This window comes from Fundulus heteroclitus, chromosome 16, assembly GCF_011125445.2.
Source record: "Fundulus heteroclitus isolate FHET01 chromosome 16, MU-UCD_Fhet_4.1, whole genome shotgun sequence".
In the NCBI taxonomy this organism is placed as follows: domain Eukaryota; kingdom Metazoa; phylum Chordata; class Actinopteri; order Cyprinodontiformes; family Fundulidae; genus Fundulus; species Fundulus heteroclitus.
Window position 1 is genome coordinate 33245065 of NC_046376.1, and position 15550 is coordinate 33260614.

Sequence of the window (15550 nt, forward strand, 5' to 3'; positions counted from 1 at the left end):
TCCTTAGACTTAGCATAATGTATAGTAGCTCTTTCTTAGGGAAACAATTATTTTGCTGCTTTGCAGATGTTTTACAGTTCCTTTTGAAAGTCTTCAGATGCCTCAAATTTCACGTTTTGACAAGTAACAACCACATGTTTCAATGTCATTTATGTGATACATAAACACAAAGTGGTACATAATGAAACTTTGGACTTGTAAAATAGCTCAAGCTCAGTCAGATTCAATGGAGAACCTCCAGGAATTTTTAAGTCTTTTGCCTTCTGCTGGGCCACTTTAGCGCCTGAATATGCTTTAATCTAAAACCATCCTGTTGTAGTTGTGGCTGTACATTTAGAGTGTCCCTGTCTCTGCTGAAGAAAGGCATCCCATAGCAGGATGCTGCCACCTTTTTTAGCCAGGATGGTGCAGAAAGGGTGATGTGCTGTGTTTCTTTTTCCACCAAACAGCATTTTGCTTGAGAGTCAAAAAGTTAGAAGATTCTGGCCGTTTAGTTTAGCTAGACAGCCACGTGTTGGTGGGTTTGCAGCCTCAACCTTTCTGTTTTCAGTTAAAGCTTCAAGGGAGATTATTGAAATTTCCTCAGCTTGGGATACTAACCCTGCTTTTTACTACTTCACAACATTCTCCCTGCGAATCCACACATCGCGTACATTTTTGTTATTGATAACAGTCATAAATATGCCTTTTATTGTCAATGATGACTTAGTTTAGGTTGGTCTTCCACATAAAATCTCAATTACAAACACTGAAGAGTGGAGCTGTAATACAACTAAATCTGAAAACATTTCTGGAGGTTTGAACACCTGTTAGGCAGCGGATTTTTAAAACTGAAAGAACAAACTAAATCAGGTCAATAGTGAATCCACGGAGTTGAGATGATCCAGAGATGCTGGCGAGAGTGCTGATGACTAAAGGAAAACCAAAAACACTAGGAACAAGCTTTTTATCCACTGCCACTAAAATAAAATAATCACAGCAAGTGAGCTATTTGTCAGTTTCTCTTCTCAATCACAGCTGCAGCTTTTAAAATGAAGTGAGTAAAAATCCACATCCTAGAAAAGGGACGTCAAAGGATGGACGTGGAGGGAGACACAAGAAGTCCTTTTGAGAACGATGCTGTTGTTACTGTCCACTCAGGCAGGTAATGAAGCACAAAACTGCCTGGCTACAATGAAACAGATGAGGTAACGAGGAACGAGAGAAAGCAATGATGAAAGCACAACACATGTAAGCATTTGTGCAAACTCCATCCAGGCTGCTGTAAATGGGAAAACCACAGGTAAACTAGCATAAAGACAACTCAGGTTAGGTTTGGGTTCTTTCTCGTCACACACTCCTAACAGTGTTTACCTTTAATACGGCAGTGCAATAAGTCAGAGTGGAAAAGCTGAATGGGTTGCATGTACTCACTCCTCACTTGTAAGGTCCTGTGTGAGTTTCACCCGGTCTCTGAAGCACCCTAAAGAGTACATGCTTTCAAGGACGTCTGGGTCTAGCTCCGATAGGGACAGGATCCTCTTCACACACACCCGGCGAGGAGGAGGCTGCTCTGGGCAAGGCTCGTTACGTCCGCCCCTGGCAGGAGAGAGGCAGTAGCTTTAGATTGGCCCGTGTTTTTCAGAAGACAAACTGACAGACATCATAGTTAGGGTAAGGGTGAGGGGTTTACAGACTTGTATTTGTCAATGAAAGCAGAGCAGTGAAAAACAAAAACCTGGAGAGGGTTAACATATTATCTATTATTATCAAAAACCCAGATCACCTATGCAATTATTATGATTACAAAGCAATGCCATTGAGAAACCTCTAATGAATAGGATATTTTACTAATGTCGAACAAATAGAGGGATACATTTCTATATGAGCTGTATATCGTAAAATCCTTGTTTGTCATGACTAGAAATAGCCGTGGACCTCAGCATGCATTGACCCATATCGTGTTTTACGTTTGCAAGCGATTTCATTGAGAGTTGACTGTGGGCTGTTTTGTTCTGATGACATTTCAGCAATGTTCTTATTGAACAAGAATTTTCATCATGGCACCTTGCTGGAATGCGCTCAGCTTAAAAGTGATGTTAAAAACAATCTGGAAGCCTGCAGGCTGGATTTTAGACACCTGTGGCAATGGCGCTATTGGCATACCTGAATTCACTTATTTGAATGGATGAGCAAGTACTTGCGGTAATATAGTGCATGTTCAAACAGCTAAACGTGTATTCTCAAAGGCGAAGGTCTAGGAGGCTTCTTTTAGTCAGCTGACTGGCAGTGCACAGCATCACATGAAAAGGGGCACTGCTGCATTACACCATGCTTTATACAGCCAGAGGAAACTCCAGTCACTCTAGCTCTTCCTCTGGCCTTCCATTTGAGGTCATTTAAACCATAGAAACAATACGATGCAACGTCTTGGTAGTTTTGAAACAGTTTTGAATTAACTTTGAAATCTTGGTTAACCTTGATTCTAGTACCTGTCCAATGTGTAGTCCCATCACTGTTACTACTATGTCTGCTATTAGGAACTACTTTAAAGAAAAGTAAGCCAGCTCAGATGCGACTTGCAAATCTTGGCAATTTGGGTATTTATTCATTTGATAATGAAGTAGATCCACGGTTCGAATGCCACAAGTTCACTCAACAAACTCTGAAAGTCAATAAAGACAAGCAAAACACCAGAGAAGACAGCAGATGAGCTAAGATTTCCAGAGGACGGCAATCAGAACACTGGTGACTGAATGTTGATAATCAGCTCACCAGTGTGGAGGAAAATAAAGGTTTGCACCGGTTTTTGCAGCTGGGGGGACCACCATACTACCTGGCCAAAACAGCACTACTTAAAACGTTTGCTGATGATTATCTGATGTGAATCCCCAACAGAATTTAACTCAACGTCACTGCTTAACCTCACAGCACTGGATAGATACCCCAGGATCATTCATTCATTTCAAGTCCCTCAAAGTTCTGTGTGACAATCACACATAAGGTACTAAGTTTTATGTCCACATGGTATTTAGATGTAAAAGAGAAAAAAGCCTGATGGAGACTTGGTATCAGCAAATAATCTTATATGTCTGAGGTTAGTATCAGGGACAAACAATCTTGATCATGACATCCCTGCTGACCAAAACCTGTTCCAGTCTATGCACCGTATGGTACCAGAGAAGCACCCAAAGTGTTACTTTATAAGAAAAGCTGCTTTAAACAACTTTTCTGTTAGTCAGCTTTTTTTTTTTGAACATTGAACCAGAGAGGCGTGAAACATGGAACCACACATTACAACCAGTCATCGGGTATTTTAAAGGATTAATACAATAAAAAGGGAAAGTGGTTGGAAAAGAAGAAAAGGAAAGGAACACAGAAGATTATTATCCCAAAACCCCAAAAACAATGTTAATGTACTTACAGGTACCAGGTGTGTTTTTGTATTGCTTCTAGCTGTAAGAAAAGACATTGAACAATGTTAGAGAACTGATAAAACTGTTTTACTGGTGTAAAACAATCTGAACATTGGGTTTAGGTTTGCATTTTGTGCAACTGCTCAACGCAAAAAGTTTTACAAATGAAAATTTGAAACGTGTGGGATGCATTTATATTCACCACCCCCCTGCATGGCTTGTGCCCTTCTTGGCTGAAAAGCTCAGAATGGGTGGAGAGCATTTGCGATCTGTCTTGCGACAGATGCTCTGTTTTGTTTAGGTCACAACTAATAGTTGTCCCAGCCGAGCTGTGTATCTCTGCATCTCCTCCAGTGTTACCATGGCTCTCTGATCAATGCTCTTGCTCTGCCTGTCAGTTAAGTAGACGGCCATATCATGCTTGGTCTGAAGTTGTACTCATCTTTAAATGGAGCTCAGGGAGATATTGAAAATTCGGGACATTGTTTTAGAACCTTTAAACATCTCCACAGTGTTCTCCCTGAGCTGCTGTGCTCCTTGGTCTTCATGATGCTGTTTCTTCTCTAATCTTCTCTAACCAATGTCTGAGGCCTTCACAGAACAGCTGGATTTATCTATGTTATGTGGAGGCGTCACAGTAAAGGGGGCTGAATAAAGATGCACACAACACTTTTCAGATTTGTATCTGTAAGACAATGAAAAACCATGAACTATTTTTTCCCCCTTACACAACTATGCACTAGTTTGTGTTGGTCTATCACATCAATGCCAGCAAAAGGAGTTAAAGTGACAAAGTTCAAGGGGAATAGATACTTTCAGAAGGCAGTACAATGACTCTGTTGAATTAGTAAGACTAAACATGATATAACGTGATGCATAGGCCTGTTATATCTGCTAACTACAGACTGTTCCTCCAGTCCGCATGACCTCCAGGAAAGTGTTTCTGCAGCTGTCCTTCATCCCCTTAGACGTTAGTATAACAGCAGAAATGCACACAGTGGAAACCATTGCATCAGGGACTCTCTGGGGGCTGGAGTGACGGAGCAGCTGCTGCTTTGGAAACACAGAAAAATGCAGGTCTGCTGCGTCCGTACGTCAGGAGACAGGCCGGCGTCCAGCATGCATTTGTTAACTTGCTCATCAAAGATCTCTTCTTACTAACTGGTGGTTTGCTGAGACCCAAGCGCAAACTCCTGATGAACTGCATTGGTTTCTGTGGAGATACATGGCAAACAGACAGAGGCGGAGAGAGACAGTCTGACCTGGTTTCAGGCTCCATTAATCAACAGCTCATCAGACGAACTCACAGCTTTGATTAAATCTGTGCTGCTGTGGCTGTATGACTAACCAGACTTGTGTCTCTCTGTTTCATTTTACAGGCTCCTCTGAAACACATGATTACATCTGCTTCTGCTCCTTAAGCACAGATGAAAAATCCTCCCAGGTGATTATTTCATCCTGTATTTTAGATGGTATAAGTGTTTTAAACATCTCATGTGGATAAAGCTGCTGTGAACTTTTAAATAGCATTTTATTTAATGAACATCTTAGAGTAAGCGGATTTCTGCTACTCTGGCAGGCATCAATAAAACACAAAGAAAAGGTTACTGGCTAAAATGGGCAATGTTGCAATAAAATTAGCATAATGACACATCTTACTAACTAACATGGGTAAATTTAGGATTAAAGCATCAGTGTAAAATGGTTACAATATTTATGGAGATTTAATATCTTTCAACTAGAACACAAATATCGCAATAGTCTTTCCTGTATAAACTGTATAAACTGTGCAATAAGCCTGTGCAATAGTCCTGTATAAACTGTATAATAACATATGTGCAATAACATATTTATACATAGGAGTGTACAGAATTGTATATTGTATATAGCTGTATAACTGTATCTAACTGATTCTACTTACCTACTTTGACACCTTCTTCTGACTTTTGACTATTGAGCCGATGGGACAAGTGAATTTCTCCACTGTGAGATCAATAAAGCTTATCTTATCTTATCTTATCTTATTAACCAGTTAAACATCCTAAGGGGAAAAAACACATAACACTGAGTTTAGCAAACCTTTAACCTGACAGCTTTTAGATCAGGATAATTTAATGGTTATCGTCTTACATACAGAAAATAAGTAAGATTACTTCAATTAGATTAAATTATGGGGACATTTTGGATCTGGTCAGGATGGTTGGGGACTGTGATGATAAAAGGGTAACAGCTTGAAGATGTATCAGTGAATGAAGGTTTTCTCTGAGGAACATTAAAGCAGCAAAGACACCCCACATTGGAACTCCTGTTGTGCAAAGAACATCTTGAACGGGACGTAAGGTGAGATCCTTACAATGAGAGACTTTCACACAGGGGGTGTGGAGACCCCTGGGGCATTGCACCCAGGACGAGCTGCTGTGGACTTGACACAGCTGGTGGAACCAGAGGGACGACGAGGTGGTCCCACAGGTCACCTGACACCTTACACTGACTGTAAAGGGTTCTGGGTTTTCAGGGTTGCTGAAAACAGAAAGCTTCAGAGAACCTTAACCTTTCCTGACCAGGCACTCAGAATACATAGATCATAGATCAGATTACCGAGGCCTAAACAAGTAGGAACGCAAAGACGCGTTCATCCAAGAACTTCTTAATCAAAGTCCTCAATCCTCAGTTTAAGAAGATAAATAAATAAATAAAAATTTACAATGTACACAATGTAAGGTTTACTTTATTTTAGGATTAATTTGGGAACTAATTCTAATTTGCTGAAGTAGCTTTGGTTGTAGAACGTTTTCAAAAAGCTCTCCTGCTCGCTGCTTTGTTTTGTAGAACCTTGGCGTCCTTCAACAGTAACAGCATGGTATAAATATTTTGTCTTCTCTGTGCAGAACAGCACCTCACTTTCTTTAAAAAAAAAAAAAAAGAGAGAGAAAGAGGGAAAAGGCTTTCACATGGAAAGGCTTTCTTTTTCTCAGTTGTTTTTTTAAAATAAATGGGAAATGACATGAAACAAATATGTTGATGAACTTATGTTGCAGAGAAGTTCAACTGTCAGACAACAACAGTTAAGACACACATTAAAAGCATTCTGTTAAGAATTACTATGAATTTACTGCAGATACATTTGAACTTAAAGATTACTCTTTTAACTAATAATTAAATTGCAGAATTCTGAGAGCTAAATAATTGTGGACAGAAATATCTTGAATGTGAAAGTGCTTGGAGGATGTTTTAATAAATGACACATGAATGGGGGTTTTGATAAGAACACTAATTACACCTTGTTTCTGTTCTCCAGTGGAAACAAGGACTCGTGTCTGCAGACCATCTTCACAAAGTGTTTTATTAGAGAGAAATGCAAAATAAAATGCTCATGGCCCAATCCAGAACTGAACATTAATTACTATCCAGCTCAATCGTCCAGCCTGCGAGGAGGAACCAAGAAGAGGACTGGGGATGAAGAAGCCAGAGAACTCTGATTCCTTATTCTTCAACGGGAGGAGTTGCCTGAAGAGACCCTAAGCGCGATTAGATCATTTTCTGCCTTGTGCCTGAATGGCCTGAAGGCTTCCTTAACTTTGCGTTCTTGACGTTTCAGACTCTTCTCATATTGTTTTGCTGTTTGTTTAACTGCTCTGTTCCGCTGACTCACATGTTTATTTTTTGTGTTATGAGATCTACACTTTAATGTTACATCATGTTGATCAATATGGTTTTATGGTAAAAAATGGAAACTGTTTGCTTCAGACACACAAGGATCTATGGTTTATGCACCTTTTTGATTTGATATAGGAAGAACCAGGATCGGATTGGCTCTAAAGATCCTTTAATATTAGCTGGTAATTTTAACACTTAGATTCAATACAGGGTTTTCAGGCTCAGATTGGCCGAGAGCAGATCTCCCTGGGAGGGGGGCCTTGCCAGTTTTTACTACCCCCTGGGGGTAGCTTTTTCTGGGGTTCCCCTGCCCGCACTGAACCTCTCCTGCCTTTGCTCCTGGTGTTGTAAGTTTGGAGTGGTGGATTATTGTCCATCGTAGGGGTGAGTGGAGAAAGGAGTAGGAGGGTATTCAGGGTGGGTGAGAGTAGACGGATTCGACCTTGGTTACTGAACAGATTTAGCTTACCATAGTCTAATGTAATTTCAAAATAATGTGCGCATAGGTACCTAAAACAGGCCTTACCTAATTAGATGAATCCTAAATTGTAGATAAAGGCTAAACCTTTGATCTTGTGTGTTAAAGCTCTATGAAGCATTCATGTTGATCTGTACTAAAAGTTCCAGCACTGCCCGGTTCCAACACGGGAACCCTTTGGGTCCCACTTTACGAGTTTACAGAAATGGTTCCTCTGTGCTTTGTTCACATTTTCAAGTGATGGGCCATCTTGTTTTGTCTTGATGCTGACGACGCCATCATCAAAAAAAAAAAGAGAGGAATGTTATAAGAATTATTATTCTGAAGTCACTATGGCCTCACACCACTCGGACAGAGGAGGCCTGGAGACCTGATGTCTGTGTATAAGATCCACTGTTTGCTGATTGCAAGGCCAAATGCTGCAGCTGCTGAGGGATTGTTTACGTTGTTGTTTTGTCTCATGGGAAGGCCACGGTGCAGTATTAGTGGAAGCCCGAAAAGCGAGGCAGGCAGAGACAGGGCAGACGCAGCGGAACCGTGGGGTGCGATTACTTTCCAACTATGTGAATCTCTGCTCTGTTTCTCAATAAAAGTGCTGGAACTATATCACCACCGTCTCCTCCTTTAGTAAAGATGGGAACTCAGTTACTATTGTTTAATATTCCACCCAAAACTCCCATAACAGTTTCTGGGCTGCTCTGGAGGTTGGTACTTCTGCTCTTGTGTGTTCTCTCTCTGCCCGTCTTACTCACCCCTGACTATGTAATACAACTCCTCTAAACTGATAACAGCAATATGGAAATTAGCTACGAGATGAAAAGCTTCCCTTTCAGACAAAAAGGAAAACAATGACTATTTCACTCACAAAATAAGAAAAATACGCATCCCGGATATAAGATGTTTTTAATCATGAAAATGCACATTCTATAGACATGCCATGGCCTACACACTGCTGACTTGACAGTTAGCACCCACTGCAAGAAGCCTAGCCACAAAAGATTTTAGCCAGAGAAGATGATTGTTCACAGAGTGCTTTATCACGGTGGCCGAGGGGTGCAAAAGCACTGCAGATACGTAAACGTGCTGCAAATGCTAAAAGGAATCCAAACACAAAAATAACACACAAACACACAAAACAGACGCAAAGCGGCAAAATCAACTGCAAGTTAGGAAAAGCCGCAAACTAGCTCCGCTGCAAAGCCATCAACAATGCGGATGACTCTCCCTGTGGCTCTACGCTTCTTCAGCAGGAGTGAATGCTGCTTGGAGAGACTTGATGCAATCAACTGGGTTTCCTTAAATAGGAAACTTTTGGACCAATCTGTATGATTTGATTGAATTTGACTTTGGAAAGTGCCTTGAGATGACACGTGTTATATAACTAAAATTGAATTGAATTGAATTCACAAGCCATGGACAGCAGCTGGAGTCAGAGCTTCAACAGCCAAGGCACACAGATGCATCCAGGACATGGGGTACAACTGTCACATTGCTCAGATTAGGCCCCTCCTGAAGCAGAGACCGTCTCACAAGAGTCTTATCTCACATGTCTCAACTTTCAGATTAAAATACATTTTGCATTTAATTTGGATTTGCATGTCAAGCTTCCACGCTTTTGGGGAGGAATGTGTGTTTCATCATGTCCAAAGTCAGCACAGGTGCTTCCCAGTACATTTCAGAGCACTTCATGCTTCCCTTTGCTGACAAGTTTTATGGATATATTTCCAGCAGAACTTGACATCTTCCCACGTGGCCAAAAGTGCCTAAACCTGCTTTGATGACTGTGGTATCACCGATAGGCCAGCAAACAGGTCTGAGAGGAATGCAGGAATTCATTCAATTCATTTAAGGACGCCCAACCAAAAACTGAGAGCATATGCCGTACAGTACATGGTCTTACTTACACATTTCTGTGTTAAAAATATTTTTATTGGTCTGATGTAATTAGTGCTGGACCGTACAGAAAAAAAACATTTTGATAAAATAGAAATCACATTGATCGATATGATAATTATCAACAATTTCAATTCAATTCAATTTTATTTATTTATGACAACACATGCCATCTCAAGGCACTTTAAATATTCAAATTCAATCAAATCATACAAACAGATTGATCAAAAAGTTTCCTATCTTAGGAAACCCAGCAGATTGCACCGAGTCTCTCCAAGCAGCATTCACTCCTCCTGAAAGAGCATAGAGCCACAGTGGACAGCCATTCAGTTGATGGCTTTGCAGCAATCCCTCAAAACACATATTCTAAGTGCAGCCCTGGCTAGTTTATGCTTTGGCTTAATGATCTATTTTTAGAAAAAGCACTGAAACACTAAATTCAAACTCAACCCTTCATTAAATATTTTATTATTATAAACGAAAAAGAACAGGGGCACTCTGAACTCTTTGAAGGGGCAGAGCAAGGTGACGGAGCATACCTGGGTCTGCGTTTGTGGTTTGTTGGGAGGGTGTAATGACTGTAGTATTAACCTACACGATAGCCTAGAATGCAAAAGGAAGAAAAACTCTTCTATTTAACTTTTTATTGACACTATTTTTTTCTATCACACCACAGGTCTGTCGATCGATATATATTGTTATTGAATTATCATCTGGCCCTAGATATAATATACAAATTTAAAGCAAAAGGTTGGGGGTTTTTTTTAGCTGGTAGATGTAATAATCAAAATTTACCAAAGGACAATACCCTGGTTTGGTGTGCTATACCTCGATTGAAGCCCCTCATTCACCCATCTTTTTTTAACCATGCAAACACATTATGTCCATCTGTCCCACCTAAGCCGTGCTTTTATAGAACTTCTAGTTCTAAACCACTAAGATTCCTCAGTTAGCCAACATGAAAGCAAAGGGCAGTCCTGTCAGGAATTACTCTGTTCCTGCCCTTCAGCAGCACCCGAGGTCCCTGCGCTCTCTTCTATCCGTGGACTGTGTTGTCTCTTCTTCTTCCTCTCTTGGTAAGGTCTTGTGTCAGGTTTCATTTATGTCCCATCTTAAAGCAAAGCCTGCGGCTGCATTTCCTCTTTTCTCCTTCCACCGCGTAAATGCCTAGTTCATCCTTACTGTGCGGTATGAACTCACAAGCCCTGGCCTTTTCAGCTAATGCTGTTGGCTTCTAGCCAAAGGGAAATCACAGTTATTTATTGCATGCAATCTAAATGCAGTTTAATTCAAAACATTTAGGTACTACATTGTATCATTTGACAGTTATAAAAGAACATGCCAAACTTTTACCCCGGTTTAAAATCGTTTACAGCTCTAGAAGGTTCCAGGATTTGACCGTATTTAACTCCAACCAGCGTCCCTTCCTGAAGATACGCATCCCCACACTATGAGGCTGCCTGCCGCTGCCATGTTTCACCATATGAACCACTGGGTGATGCATGGGGATGGTTTGAAACAATGCAGCATCATTTTCGTAGGTCAAAGGTTCAGTCATGGTCTCATCTGACTAAAACACCTTCTGACCACCTGGGCTGTGAATCTCTGCAGCTCCTCCAAAGTTCCTACGGAGCTTTTGTCTGCTTCCCCCATTAATGCTCTCATTACCTGAACCTGCTACAGACTTCTCCATGTATGGTTTTCTTTTTATTTGACTGTTGCCACCTAGGTTTGTCCCACATAAAATCCCAATAAATCCCACAGAGGTTTGTTGCCTTAATGTTACCAAAACGTGGAAAAAGACGTCTTACCGTGAGTCTTTTGTCAGGGTTGACTTCAATCATTCCTTTAAGTAAAGCTTGGCAGTCAGGTGGTATGAAGTGGGGCATGTGGAAAACGCCGCTCTTCACTTTCTCCAGAAGCTGCCGCAGGTTGTCATGGTCAAAAGGCAAGGCACCCTGACATGGGATAGGATAAAAAAAATATGATTTAGTCTGATGCGTATCAGTTTCCTGGTGGTGCTCTTTGCATTGAACATCCTGGTAATTTAGGCTGTCCTGAAGCAGGCCTTATTCCGGCACCGATCTCTGAGCATGCATGGCGGTCATATTGATGTTCACACAATCACATGATCCCAGTAGCATTTGATAAAACATTTGTGGTCATGACGGCATCCACATTTACAGGCATAAATGGAAAACAGCTGTCGGCAGTCTGCCATCAATTTTTTCCTCCCTGTTCCCTTGCTTATAGAACGCGGACTATGCTCCCAAAGTGACCAAACTGTCAGAGAAAAGCAGATCCGTTAGATTATGCATTGGTTTTTATCACAGAAAAATCCACTATTAAGGACTCAGTCAGACGTAAACAGTTACATCAGTTACAGAATAAATATAATAATTTTTCCTATAAAAAGACAAAGACAGGGACAGAAAAATTGAGCGAATGTCCAGTTGATTCAAACCTGTTTGCTGTTGACCCGGATAACTGAGAATTAGCACAGGCATTTTCTTAGTTTTTCTTCTTCGGGATAGCAAAATCTGAGCTATTATGATATTATCAGATATCAGAGGAATTCTGGAAATAATTAACGGTACAGTTTTATTGACATAAGTAACCTAATTAGATGGAAAACCTACACAGAAAAATAAGCTATTTCAGTCACCCACCAGCTGTGGAACATAATACAAAATAAAGTTGCATCCAGATGGCACGTCCTTTGAAAAACCTTTGATTCTGTGTATCTTTTTTTTTTTCTTTTTTTTGCTTATGGTCTGGAGTGATCATTGGAATAAACTAGTATTCCTAAAAATTACAAAAATTGTGTCCGTAAAGACAAAAACAGATGTTGATACAGTATACGTTCTTATGTTCTTATTATGCTAGATTGTTTCAATAATAACTTGGGTTCGGGACTATGTTGGATCCTTTGGCAATTATAAACCTGGGCAAAAAAAGTGGGGAAGAATTTTCAACAACAAGATAGAAAAAAGATAGAAATCATTGGTTGGCTAAAAAAAAGGTTACATTAGAGATTACCACACGATGTATAGTTACGTACCTAGATTGAATCACCCACATATATATCTTTACAAAATTAGCCCACAACTATTATCTCACAATCAAATAAAAAACAATAGCTGAATACAGGGACACAAAAATGTGCAATGTATGTTTTAAGTTTTTTTTTTTTTTTGGTTTTTATGGCAATAGTGACTTGTTTTTCATATAGTGGGCTGACAGGAAAGGGGGTACGAGAGAGGGGGAGAGACATGTGGCAAAGGACCACAGGTTGGAGTTGAACCTGGGTTGGCCAGCGTCAAGGACTAAGGCCTGCGTACATGGGGTCGTACGCTAACCACTGCGCCACTGAAGCACGCCCTTAAGAAGGTTATTTTAATGGTGTCTTAACAAGTGTTACCAGTGATGCCAGTTGACCAATTAATATATTAAAATAAACTTGTACACAATATGACTAGGATGAAATTACATCAAGCTTCGAGGTCTGTAGTGTTTGGCTTTGAAGGAAGTTGGAGACATCTGCGCACAATGCTCCTCAACATCTGCTGCCCCCACTCCATCAGTTGACATGGCTTAATTGCTGTTATTCTCAATCACTTCCACTTATATAAAACCACTGACAATTAACTGGGGAATATTTAGGAGGAGGTTGCCCACATTGCATCCTATCACAGAACGCCGCTGGAGTTCACTGAGCTCCTGAGAGTGACCCAATCTTTTACAAATGCTTGTAGAAACAGTCTGTATGTCCGGTGCTGGATTTCATACACCTGTGGCCGTGGGTGTGATTGGAACGTCTGATTTCCATTATTTGGATGGGTGAGCAAATACTTTTGGCAATATAGTGTAAACTGAATCTATTTGTAAAATGATTTTACCTTTGTTTTCGTTGAATTGCACTATATAAATGAACTAAATTAAACTGAACTGAAATCAATCAGGCAATTGTAGCTCACAAAGATGCTGCTACCAGACCCTTGAGCAACACTAGGAAATAGGAACATATCACTCTAGTTCTTCAGTCAAATTAAACACTGGTTCCCTACTTCCATAAGGGATATAGCTTTAAAATATTATTAAACTATCAGATACTGAACAAAGCAGCAACTCCCTAAACACAACAGATGTGCAGAAACTGTTGACTCCTTTAAATCAGGGCTGAATGATAATTTTGCCTTCTGTAGCTTTCATGGAGATTTAAAAGCTTATTTTAGGGGTTTATTAGTTGTTGTATTTTATTTGCTTTAATTTAGCATTGTATGAGACTTCTCTTTATAAGCAATGCACAAATTCTATGTAATTCCTCTAATGCTTTCTTGACTTATTTGATAATTTGTCATTTAGTCTATACACTGTAAAGCATTTTAACTTGTGCTGTGTATGAATGGAGCTTTAAAATCAAATTTGCCTTGCCTCTGCATAATATCAATCACTGAGGATTCCCTGAATGTTGTTAGTCCTGTAAGTACTGTATACTTCTCTCCGGAGCCATGTAGCCCCCTAACCTCTGCAGTGCGGTACTGGCTCTTCACGAAATCAATCCATGATTAAATAAAACACCACGGAGAAGCTCATTGACTTTGCCAGTTGCCTCTCCATGCACTGATCATTCATCTGATTCATGGAGCTGGCACATAGCTTTGAAACCAACTGCAATGCTACTTTTTTTATTGTTGCTCTTGTTAAAATGAGTCTGTTTCTCCTTCAGCTCGTTAGTAGTATAATGCATTCCATTTGTGAATGGAAGTCAGCTTTTTAAAAATGTGAAAAATCTACAGGATGATTGCATGTTTAACTCCAACTTGAAAACTGGGACATTTGACACCATCCCTGACCCAAAAATCAAATATGGCTGCAATTCACCTATGAAATAGAATGATGTTAAAAAATCTTTGATGGTCCATATCTTATTAAATTATTCACAAGCAGAGTATTGCAACGCCACATTTCAGGACTATGCTGATGTCATGTTTAAATGTATAAAATTCTGTAAATCACATTATTATCCGGGTTCCCAAAGGCCAACGCACAGTGCGGACGTGTGTTAAGTTACCTCCAAGTACCCTTTTCTCAGTTTTTGATAGACTAACTAAACCAAGCCAAAGTCCCGCGGTACATACCAGTATGTCCACAAGCTCAAAGTGTAATGAATTTGCAGCCCACTTCAGAGATAAACTAAATAAAACATATTCAATCTAATTTGTCTCCATGTCAACATAGAAAATATATCACCTTAGAGTCATTCGGTTGATGAGGAAGCTCCTGAGAGTTTTGTCCTGATTGATGCTGAAATGCTAATCAGATCTAGTTGTCAGTTAGAGCTGTAAACATGTCTTTTGGAGCTGAATTCAATATCCATTTTTAAATAAATAAATAATATCAAAATGATATTCTTAATACTGCAAGATCTTTTCTTCAGGTCAGCGCTCTCCCTACTGTTTTATAAGGCCACTGTTGTGAAGCCTTGTCTAATGAGAAGTCATCTTGCTGGCTCTGTGCTTAATAATGCAGAAAGATTTCTGGCCTACCTTTTTAGAGTACATATTTAGATTAGCTTGCTCTAAATCAATTAATCTCTCATTTAAACCTTTAACAGCACTCCAGAAAATGAATGTCTGGATTTAAATTCAATCATAATAAGAAACTGTGCTGCTTAAGATGTTAAACAAATATGGAAAGGATAAGAACAAACCATCAGTACTGGTATAGCTCAACCTTAGCTTGACCGTTAGCCATACCATCTAACTAGTCAGGGTCAGACAAATTGGACTCTCTGGAACCGTCCTGAAGTGGGTCAACCCATATAGTAGCAACAGGATTTTTTTTTTCAGCAAAGAAAACTGTTCATCAGATTGTTGTGAACTAAACTACATTGTTACAAAAGGTTCAATTTCAAGTCCTACTTTTTTTAATCTTTATTGTTGGGTGATGGCTTCAGGGGATATGCTATTTATTTTGTTAGCTACGCCGATGACACACAGCTCTATATGGGTGTTACTCCTGATAACTCCAGACCCACTCAAGCAGATTTTAATTGCATTTTAGATATAAGTCATGGATGGCACAGATTTTCCTTCAGTTAAATCAGGAAAAACCAAAGGAAACC

General features: G+C 39.9%; 1 protein-coding gene across 5 annotated transcripts in view; it reads right to left on the reverse strand.

Moving 5' to 3' along the window:
* Positions 1-15550, reverse strand: part of si:dkey-16p21.7 (serine/threonine-protein kinase BRSK2) — a 45811-nt gene that overhangs the window by 19353 nt on the left and 10908 nt on the right. For all 5 annotated transcript variants that reach the window (XM_036148527.1, XM_012882915.3, XM_021308781.2 and 2 more), the window contains exons 8-10: positions 11235-11381; positions 3404-3435; positions 1414-1578 (exon numbers count right to left, since the gene is read on the reverse strand). In XM_036148527.1, the coding sequence (XP_036004420.1) occupies positions 1414-1578; positions 3404-3435; positions 11235-11381 (344 nt within the window). The remainder of the gene's footprint in view (positions 1-1413; positions 1579-3403; positions 3436-11234; positions 11382-15550) is intronic.